The 11,605-nt window shown below is 43.3% G+C and overlaps 1 protein-coding gene across 1 annotated transcript in view; it reads left to right on the forward strand.

Moving 5' to 3' along the window:
* The first annotated feature begins 7,753 nt into the window (after positions 1-7,753).
* The window catches only part of REG4 (regenerating family member 4), a 14,880-nt gene continuing 11,028 nt past the window's right edge, over positions 7,754-11,605 (forward strand). The window contains 1 exon segment of the mRNA XM_003793806.1: positions 7,754-7,820. Coding sequence (XP_003793854.1) covers positions 7,754-7,820 — 67 coding nt within the window.

Consider the following 11,605-nt stretch of genomic DNA (forward strand, 5'->3'; position numbering starts at 1 on the left):
ACTCCTGCCAGGGGAAGTGGAGTCAGAAGGTGCTGCAAGTAGGGCACAGGGACTCAGAACTCTGGCTGTTCAGCGTCTCAGAGAATGACAGAGACCTCTTACCAAGGTGTACCCAAGGTGTCAGCTAAGACTTCCTGCCAGAGATCTAATAAAACTTGCCTCAAACTCGAGTTCTACAGCTTAACCTCCCAAATTCCCCGCAATTCCTTCAGGTCCTCAGGACTTACTCCTACAAGTTTCTCTCTGTCCCTTAGTATCTCTGCAAACGAGAACAATTTTTCCTTTATTCCACATCAACTTATTTCCACAGGAAATTCTCTCCCATCTTTTTGGTCTGCGCTGTCCACTACAGTAGGAACTAGCCTTATGTATAGCTATTTAAATTTAGCTAATTAAAATTAAATGAAGTTTAAAAGTTAATTCTTCATGCTCACTAGTCATATTTGAGTGTTTGGTGGACAGATGTGGCTAGTGGTGACCTCACTGACACTGCAGGTTACAAGTCCCTTATCACAGTGAAGTCCACCGGGCAGGTGTTCTGGCGTGTCATGATTTGATGAGAGCTTATTGAGGATTTGTGTACATAGGAGGAGAGTCACATTTTTATTTTTTATGAGAAAATACATTTAAATCTAAGCATGTTCAATCTCTCACTTTTTCTTAGGAATCTACCATGGATCTACGGAACTTTCCCAATGTACATGTTTCCAGGGGAAGAGTCTTTCAGGAAGACAAGTAGGACCACGGCATAGAGGAAGGTAAGATGTTCCATTAGGCTTAGAGGATGAATTCTCCAAGAGATGAAATACAGCATTTCTCCTTATGAAAGAAGTGAATGTATTCTCAAAGGAAAAAAAAAAATTGAGTGAAGGTTTTCTCTGTGGGAAAAAGAAAGATAGGAATGAGTTTGCTGGTCCCCTGGAACTTGAAGAAGGAAACACCTAGGGAGAAAATGGGAGGTTTGGAATCAACTACTCCTTTGTTGCTGGTCGGTTTAGTCGCTGCAACTCGCCGAGTACAAGGTTACTGAGGTGTAGGACACCTGATCCCTGACCTGAAGTGGCTGAGTGATTTAGGAAAACAGGCAGAAAGCAGAAACTTTAAGTACCAGTGTGGAATATGTGAGCTTAAGCGAGGCATCCCCACCATCACAGAGTAGAATTAAGGAAACATTTCCAAAAACCAGCTGTGAACCAAACCAAGCTGGGTTGCTAATGCAAGCTCCCGGGAGACAGGGACCAGGACGGCCTTCTTCTGCTGCTTCTCACCTCCTGTCCCTTTCCGCTCTACACCCATACCCACACACCCAGACCTGTATACTCAGTCACATTTAATAGTCGCTGAATTAATTGACTAAAAATGAATAAACAGGGCGGTGCCTGTGGCTCAAGGAGTAGGGTGCTGGTCTCCTATACCAGAGGCAGTGGGTTCAAACCCAGCCCTGGCCAAAAAAAATGAATAAACATACCCAAATAAGGAAAGAGGAGAAGAATGTAGCACAGGGAAGAATGCCATGAAAAAAGGCCGGGAGGCATGACCTTGTGTGGAGAGTTGCAGGAAATGCCAACCTGTGGTGTGGATGGAGCATGAGAGCAGGGAGTGAACAACTGGGCGGGGGCTGAGGCTTGGAAGGGTCTTCCTACCGCACTGAAAGTTGGGGTGAAGGCGGGGCTCAAATGGAATATTTTATCATTAGTGCAACAACATTCAGTTTGCATTATCAAAAGAATTCTCTCCGAAGCATATACTTAGAATGTCTCAGTCAAATCAGCATCAGATCTTAGAACTTTTTTTTTTTTTTTTTGCAGCTTTTGGCCAGGGCCAGCTTTGAACCCACCACCTCCAGTGTATGGGGCCAGGGCCCTAGTCCTTTGAGCCACAGGCACTGTCTAGATCTTAGAACATTTTAACTTCATTTCAAACTCTCCCCAGTCTCAGCTGTTCATGTCTGGTATTTTAGTTCCTATTTGTATTTAAAATGAAATGAAGTTACTATTACTTTTATTCTAAACATTAATATAATTTTCAATACAGTCAACCCATTTCCTTATTGTAACATATCCTTCTGGAATCATTTTATTTGGGGTCAACTAATATGCTTAATTTCAGTAATTTCAGTTAGTCTATAGATAACAACCTTTCTAAGGTCTTAGAATGTTACCCTGTCTTATTTCACACTTAACCCTTAATGACTGGGTGGCTGGGAACAGAGTTCCAGGTTGACAGTTGTCTTCCTTTGTATTTTAAACATACTATTCTAAAGTCATCTTGTTTCATTTTATTTCTCTGTTATGAGGCCATTCTGAATCTTGTTATTTTGTAGGTCATCACTACTGATTTGTGGCTTTTAGGGTTCTTGCTTTGCTTTTTAAATATCATCTATGGTGTGTCTATCTGTACAATTTTCATTTTACTAATCCTAGTCAGTATTCAGTGAACCTTTCTATTCAGAGATTTCTCCAGTTCCTTTTATTCTTATATTCAAAAGCTTTATGTGGATTCTATCAGTGCTTCACTCGGAACTAATCAATGGGAGGGTTGGGTCAGAGACATCTTGAAGTCCCAGAAACATCTGATTCTCTTGTCTGTTTTCTTTCTCTCTCCTGTCTCATCTCAAGTCTTAAAATCTATCCACAGTGCCATCAAGAGAGCAGAGTGAGGGTTGGGGCATGGCATAGGGGCAGAGGGAATCTGCCTAATCATATATTAGGTCCAGGTATCTGGACCAGGTCTTTTGGACTTAAAAGGCTTAGAGTTAATATCTTTGTTTTTGCTTGTGCCACAAAGCAATGAGTCCAAGTTGTAGTAGTGTCCCATGCCCAGGAGGAGTGCCATATACCTTACATTGTGAGGTGAGAGCACACCAATCTCCCCTTCCCTAACCTCCTCCCTGCACTCCCAACTTGAGTTTAATTGTGTTTTTCTCTTTTGTGGATGTGTATTTGTTCATCTACTGGTTTCATATTAGTATTGAGTATATTGGATACTTGCTTTTCCATTTTTGTGATACTTTACTAAATATAATATTCTCCATTCTATCCAGGTTAATACAAATTATAAAAGTCTCATTTTTTATGGCTGAATAGTATTCTATGGTATACATATACCACAGTTTATTAATCCATTCATGGGTTGATGGGGACTTGATTTCATATCTTGGCAATTGTTAATTGGGATTTGCTAAACATTCTAGTGCAAATGTCCTTATGGTAAAATGATTTTTTATTCTTCTGGGTAGATACCTAGTAATGGGATTGCAGGATCAAACGGAAGGTCTACTTTTTGGATTCTCCGTACTTCTTTTCAAAGAGACTATGTTAATTTGCAATCTCACCAGCAGTGTTCCCGTCTCTCTACATCCTCGCCAGCACTTGCAGCTTTAGGACTTTGTGATGTGGGTCATTCTCACTGGGGTTACGTGATTGCTTCAGGTGGTTTTGATTTGCATTTCCCTGGTGATTAGGGGCGATGAGCATTTTTGATGTGTTGGTTGGCCATTTGTCTGTCGTCTTTGGAGAAGTTTCTGTTCATGTCTCTTACCCAGTGATAAATGGGATTGTTTGGTCTTTTTCTGTTGATTAATTTGAGTTCTCTGTAGATTCTGGTTATCAACCCTTTGATTTGTAACATGCAAATATCTTTTCCCATTCTGAAGGTTGTCTCTTTACTTTGATTGTTGTGTCCTCAGCTGTGCAGAAGCTTCTCAGCTTAATAAGTCTTACTTACTTAGTTTTATTGTTGCTGAACAGCATTTTTAAAACAACATAGGGCTGAGAGCAAAGAAGCCTGGCTTCTGATACTAGCTTCACCCAGAAATTACTACAAATTAAACTAGACGGGACATTTCTCTCAGCGCAAGTTTATCAGCAGCAGAATAAAAGAGTAAAGTTTTGGTCATTTCCCAGCTTAAAGTTTCCAGAAATAAAGGTTCTTTACAGACTTAAGTCTTTAGTTTGAAGTTAAATGATCTCTGCTACCTACAACCTATTGTAACTCGTTGCAAGCTATACTGAAAACGAAAATGTTGTTGTTACCCCTTTTTAAGTAGTCTCAATAAGACTGTGCTTCAGAAAACAGAGCTAGATTTGGAGATTTGGAGTCAGCAGCCCTGGGGTCAGGGTCCAGCCCCACCACTGAGGGGATGTCACTGTGAACTGGGGCAGGTTTGCTCATTTCTGTTAGTATCAGGGTCCCGAGTGTGTAAAGGGATTGACTGTCCTGTGTTACTCACGGGGATTTTGTTTGGCTCTCACCTGATGAGTTACTTGAAAATACTTCACTTGACTATTCTATCAATGTAGGCTATTTAGACCTAATTGCCCAGCATTCAAATAAGATTTCAGGGTCTTATAGCTATATGAATAGCAGGCATCTAAGAAAATGATGCCTGGGAGGCAGACAGGGTTGGTACTTTAGGAAGGAAATTCTGTGGGTGCACCTCAGTCTCACCACCGGGGCCAGAACCCAGGTCCCAGGGTTAGAAGGAGAAAGAAAAGGGGTAAAAAGAGAGACAAAAGGAAAAATAAAATAAGGGGAGAGGAAAAAGAGCTTAGAACAGATTGTGGGATATTGTCAGTTTTGATAACAGGATATAAGAAAGCTTCTGTTTGCACACCAGGAGTGGCTCGCTTCCCGGCTAGTCGAAGCACAACCTGATCATTCTCAGGCCACCTCTGATACAGCTCATTTTTAACCGCAGATAAGGCTTTTATGGATGCATTATTACCTATAAACAATATTATTCTCTATGATTAAAATCTCAGGCAAGAAGATATAAGAGCTCCGGCTGGGAGCACTCCAGACACCAAGGAGAGGTCCTCAAGCCTTGGCTGCCAACCAGGTAATCCTCCTGTGATTGAGGGTGGAGGGCTTTCTCTGGACATCTGTCTTCTTCTGCCAGCTATCAACCAGGCCAGAAATTACAAATTGTGATTTAAGTCATTCTTTCTGTTGCTACATTGTTTGATTTGAATTTCTTATTTTGGCTTTTCTCTCATTGTAAAAAGCACTGGGTTTGGTGTAGATCAGTGTTGGGTTACATCATGGCTCTGCAGTCTAGGAGCTGTGAAACGCTGGGAAATTTACTTCATCTCTATAACGTCAGTTTCTTCATCTCTAAATAAGGGTTACCTGCACTGCTGCCCGGTTAGGAGGGTTAAATGACATGGCAGTCATTCAGTGAATACCTTTTATAGATTAATCAAAATAATTAATCACCTCCCTTCCTTCAGATGGTCAGCTTAACAGAGAAGTTTTAACAATTTGCATTTTCAAGTGGTTTTCAGACATTGAAAATACCCTATTGCTTTTGGAAGGAGGGTTCAGCAAAGGTGTGCAGGGTTCACTCGATGATTATAAGAGGACGTCCTCTGTCCCCTTCTCTGCTAACACACACTGCAATGTTCATATGGAACCCAGACTGCATTTCCCAGAAAAGCCTTCATTTCAAATAGTATATTCCACCATTCTCTTTAATCCATCTATTATTTGAAAGTTAGTCCATGTACCCTACTTTTGGAAGCTTAAGGACAGAGTCTCATTCACTCTGTTGCCCTGGGTAGAGTGCTATAGCATCATCACAGCTCACAGAAACCTCAAACTCTTGGGCTCAGGTGATCCTCCTGCCTCAGCCTCCCAAGTAGCTGGGCCTACAGGTGCCTGTCATAATGGCCAGCTAGTTATTTTTCTATTTTTAGTAGAGATGGGTCTCACTCCTGCTCAGGCTAGTCTTCCGAACTCCTGAGCTCAAGCAATGCACCTGCTTTGACATCCCAGAGTGGTAGGATTGCAGGCATGAGCCACCTTGCCAGGCCAAATTATTCATCATTAAGATGAGTCATCTATTAATATTAAATTGTTTGGGAGAAAAATTAACAATTCAATTGCATGTTTACACTGAATTAAAACCCAGATAGATGAAAATCGAAAGGCAAAGTGATGAATATAAATAGTCAAATAGCAATAGCCGGCCTTTCTGATATAAACGCCAAAATATACTGAATATACTGAATCTATGTTCTTAAAAAAAGAAAAGAGTGCTATCAACTCAGTCTAAAGGAAAGTGTGCTCGCTGAAGCCAGATCTGCTCTGCCCTGACCAAGGGCCTTCACACCCAGACCTAAAAAGGGTAACTGTCGCAACCCCTCAGGCCCCTATGGCCTGGTCTCGATCACAGCAGGAAGGAACCAGGGGTGAGGCGGATTAGAGGTATAAGCTCGTAGCGGGCTAGCCCTTCTTTGCAGGATAGCCCTGAGCAACCTCCACACCAGCCTTTTACTGAGACTGTACAACGCAGGTGAGGGGAGTAATTAACAAGGACTAGGTGCTGAAGGCTCGGGCTCTTTCTCCACAAGGAGCACCTGTGGACCAATGGCCCGAGGGGCCACCCCTCAGGGGCAGATCATCTTGCTCTGAGGTCGTCTAACTCTTGGCGTCCTCTACAGATAATATAATTTCTAATAATTTCAGAATGGTGAAAAATACAAACGGAAATACAATACTTACGCAAAAAAGATCTTATGAATCACTGACAAAGACACAATGAAGTTAAAAAAATGTACAAAGTGGGAAACCAAAAATTCACAAAAGAAGCACTAACAGCTAATCATTATATGAAGAGATGTCTGACTTCATTAGTAATTTTAAAGTATTAAAAAACACTAAAGCTTTTCTTTAATATGCCAAAATTAGCACAAGAAATTGACAAAGTAAGGTTTTCCTTGGAAGTCTGGGGAACCAATATTCCTGTGCACTCCAGTCCATTACGGTCCATGAGGGAGCATTTTGGAGAAAGGCACCCAGGTGACAATGCACAGCCTGTGACACTGCAACCCTGCAGGTGTAAATTTACACAAGGAGAAGTCAAAACCGCATCAAATTTATGTGAGTGTAAGAAAATTTATTATGATCAATCTGTTTCTAAGAAACAAAACCAGATTACAGAATGACATGATTCTATTTACATAAAATTGTACACAGAGAGAGATAACTGTACGTTATTCACCAAATTATGTATGTCAGGGAGATGAGATTTCCTATTTCCTTCCTATTTTCTAGTTTTCATTGATCTTTTAATGAATTACATGTGATTTGATAATGAGGAAAGCAGAAAGCTCTGCTTTGAGGAAATATACTGAGTAAAGCTATGTTCTTTAAAAAAGAAGGAAAGTGTGCTCGGCTGAAGTCACATCTGCTCGTAGCTGGTGCCATGAGCAAGGGACTTCACACCCATCGACCTTAGGTTTTCTCTTTTGCAAAATATGGGTATTAAACCATATCCTCACTTTTAATTCTAGCGCTAAAGACTTCAGTGTTGGAACCACTTGATTTGGTTTTTTAATCTACAGAGCGCCCATCGCCTCCTCCTCCGTGCGAAAGCTTGCCTTGGACGCCCTCTGCTGGCTCTCCTGAAAGTAACAGGGGCAGGCACTACACACCGTAATTGCAGCCCGCTCCAGACAGGTCTCTGGTACTGGCCCAGAAGACCTTGCAGGTGAGAACAAAATCTAAGTTAAAATCTTTTCATGTTTATGTTTCAATTCAGATTCCTTTCATTGTCAATTCTGATTTAGCCAGACCAATACTGTATCCTTATCCTTCAGATCTGTGTGATATGGCAGCTAAATTCCCGAGTCCTCCTTACAGGTGCCAATGTGCTCAGATTTGCAGCTCTAAATCATCCAGGAATTTCAGAGAAACACTCGCAAGGTCTCTAAGATCCTTGTAGCAGGCGTGTCCTCCAGGGAAGAGGATGATGGCTTCCAAAAGCACGCGGCTGCTCCTGCTACTCGGCTATGTGGCCAGCCCTGAAGTCCTGGGTGGTGAGTGCCCATCACTCAGCTGAAACGGAGCCCACAGACAGTGTGCTCACAGCACATGACACAACCAGATGTTCACCCCTCCCCCCACGCCAATATCTAGGCACTTCAGGAAATAAACTTTCAAGATGGGAATGAAAAGCAAAATGATATGATAAGAGAATCAAACAAAATCCAACTCTATGTGACTGTAAGCCCTACTAAAATAATTCAGTATAAATTATAATATTAGTTTCAAGCTCATTGTGAAGGGTAGAGCTAATCTGTTTAAAGCCCCTGACACTTAGCAGACCACCTGTAAGTCATAGTTGTAATTCAAATATCCCAACGTTTGTATACACTGTCTTCCTCTCTGAGCTTCTTAGGGATTGCAGTTAGCACAGGACCTAAGTGAGAGAGCTGGCTCTTAAGCACTTATAAACCAAAGATCAATTGCAAAGTAGTATGTCAAGACATGAGTAAGCAACACTGTAGAATCTACCAATGGAGAGAACAAGGAAAGAAAACTGTGTGAGTGAGCTAAGACTCGCCATCATGGAACACCCACAATGGAAGGGAAGGAAGTGTGGGCTTCTCTGATGTAACTCTTTTGCTCTATTTATGAGAAAAATGAGATCCAGAGAAAGGGAGAGACTTGCCCAAGGTCACATAGCAAGACTATGTAAGGCCCAGCCCCTAGTCCCACGAAGCTTTGCTGGGAGTTGTATATGGAAGAGTGAGTGCAGTTCCATGCTTGGGTGTCATGTCTGATGAGAAGAGGGCCTCTGGAGGGGACCAGTGCTGTCTGTACCTTAGCGCTTCTCTCACTGGGGAATGCACTCGGCCAAGGGGAGGATGGAGTGAGAGGAAACAGGAAGAGAAGCAAGGTTCTTTGGGCATGGTGTGGGTTGCCATAGCTGAAGTCTGCGGTCCTTGTTACACCCTACCCTGAACATGTCCTTGTACTCAGTAGCTCTCTGCTTTCAACCCACCCCTGTTTCCAGCCACCTGTTCTCCCCGCCATCTAGGGCTGCTGATGGAACTCGGCCACCTTCTCTCAACCATGCAGGAGTGTGCAAGACTCTGGGAAGTTGCCTTTGAGCCACTCTTACAGAGCCGCCTTCTATGACCATTTCTATATGGCCAGGGGGTTCCCTGCTGCTTTCGTTCTTTGCTGGTCTCAGGCTTCAGGCTTTCTTAAAAGGGCTTGAAATTTGCCCAGGCTATGTCCTGGGGAACACAGTAGTTCCCCCATCTCCACCTCTGGGGTTTCACCAATCTCTGGTTTCTCAGCCCAAGAGAAGGTACAGCCAGAACACTCATCACAGATCTTTCATTGCCCAGATAGATCTTCCTCCACAATACAGAAGGACTTTCCACTTAGACTTACTATCTTGGGGGAACAGCTGTTACCACATGTTCTACATGGTCTCTGCACTATGGCTTAATGGAAAAAGTCTAATTTTGTACTCACAAGAAGTATGGAGGATTCAACAAGAATGGGGGTGAAGATTACAGCTCTTATTGCTTCCACAGTGATACTTTTGTCCTGGCCCATAACTGTTCTTCCCCTGAAGCAATGCACGCCATTGATTCAATGAGCAGAGGGGCAGGAGTAACATAATCTATGGACAATAGAAAACTTAACTTGGTAATATTTTCAAAAACATTACATAATGATGATGGTTTTTAATAGCTACAATTTTAACTAGCTATTATTAACTGAACAATTACTATATACTAGGCTCTGTGCTAATGACTTACACACATTATTTCAATTAATCCTCCCAACAAGTCTATGAAGAAAGTATTTGTTGTTGGTACTGTTGTGTGGATAAGAAAACTAAAGCTAGAAGAGATAAAACAACATTCCCAAGGTCATACATCAAGTAGACAGTGGAGTAGAAAAAACTATTGAAGAAATCCAGGTAAGACACTGGGAGCTGAGGCCTCCCTCTGCCGCGTGGGTGGCGAGGTGAGTGGTGAGTGACGCCTCTGATGCTGTGCGGGTGGCGGGCGGAGGCCTCCCAGCACCGTGTGAGAGGTGGGGAGGGGCTCTGGCACCCTGAGGCTGCCGTCCCATTCACACCTCACTCTCCCTCTGGGGAACCTAGCAGGTCACTCAAGTTTCTGGTTTCCTTATCTGTACAATGGGAATGAAAATCCACCCCTATCTCTCAAGGAGTCCCTGATAATTAAACAGAGAGTGGGAATGAGCAGGCTTAGCTCAGGCAGGATTTTATAAAAGTAACTTGAGCGTAGTGACTAAAACTTGGAGGCAGAGTGGCCTCAAATCTTGCCTTGGTTGCTTATTTGCTGTGGGACGCCAGGATGTGACAAGTTCTTTCTGCCTTTATTTCCTCCTCTGGAACATGGGGATAATGACGGGTCACTGTGAAGATGATTAGAACATATGTACACTGCCCGGAACCACCTTGCATGTAGGAAATGCTCAGTAACCACGTGGAGTGGTAGAAGGCAGGGCAGCAGCCCCAGAGCCGCAGTTGGCTGCATGTGGAGGAGTTAGAATGTCTCCCCTGGGGCTGCTCAGTCGGAGCTGCTACAGTGCTCAGTGCGGGACAGAAAGGAGAAGAGAGAGGGTGGGGGCCAGGGACGATGAGAGAAACAGAGTGAACTGAATCGGGAGCATCAGGTCTGACCCCAGGGATCTTTGACCTCAGGCGCAAGGTCAGAGGGTCGGGCTCCTCTTTGCACCTGTCAGCCTGTCCTCCCAGGTTGAAGTGGAAGGCGCTTCCTAATACCTCTCCAGGAAGGCCCTGCCTGAAATTCAAACCCATTTTGTTATCTATCCCTTTTAGAATGGTAATCCATGGCCAGCCTCCTTTTAAAAGGAGCAATTTTTCCTTTAAGAATCCAGGATGTCGTTTGCTTTCTTTCCTCTGGGTAAAATAGCCCTCTACTTATTTCTGTTGCTAAATTTTTAATTTCTTATTTTTCCATAATGATAAAGGTCAAGGTTGGGAGGGTTGATGGCAGGAACAAAGGTTTTTAAGAACTAAATCTATAAAGCAACTTTTCCATCTTAGAGCGTGACCCTGGGCAGGTGACGGCTTTAGACTGTTTCTTTGCTGCCCTAAGCTATTACGAGAAAAAGATATGGATAAACTGCTTCTCATGGTCCTGGCACCTTAAAGATAGAAGCTGCTGATAGTGGTAGAAGTAACAACAGCAATGGTATAAGGCCTTGCTTTTTATTTAATATAAAATTATGTCCAGATTTCTACAGGTAGTAGAAGGTGGATATCTAAGTGCATGAGGAACTGCTGCTTGTTCTTGGTGTATTTGAGGTGCCCCTCTTCTGCCAGGCCTCAGCAAGGTCAGTTGTTACCCCTCACTCACAGACACAAGGAGCGACAGGTGCACAGGCTCTAAGTCTACAATGAGCATCCAAGACAGACGGAGCTGGGGCTGCTGCACAGGCTGGACAGGGTGTTACAGCTGGGCTGTGAGATCTCAAATGCTGGATGGGCAGGGCGTTTATTGAAATCAGTCCGGAGTCCTTGGAGATTTATAGACAGGGGATAAAATTAGACATAAGAGGGGGTCAAATAGGTCACAGTACTGTCATCTAAGTCAGGCGAGGGGAAGCAATTGTGATAACTATAATCTATGGACTTCCATTGTGGAAGGAAAGACTCCTGTCCCCATCTGTGGTGTCTGAGATAGCCACGTTGTCACGCGCAGACTCGCTGGCTTGGCACCTCCTCCCCCCACCAGCCATCTCCTCTCTTCAGAAACCTTCCCCTCCTCCCCCCCATCTCCCCTCTTCAGAAACCTTCCCCTCCCCC

This window comes from Otolemur garnettii, unplaced genomic scaffold (genome assembly GCF_000181295.1).
Source record: "Otolemur garnettii isolate 467f Iridium unplaced genomic scaffold, OtoGar3 scaffold00073, whole genome shotgun sequence".
Taxonomy (NCBI): Eukaryota; Metazoa; Chordata; class Mammalia; order Primates; family Galagidae; genus Otolemur; species Otolemur garnettii.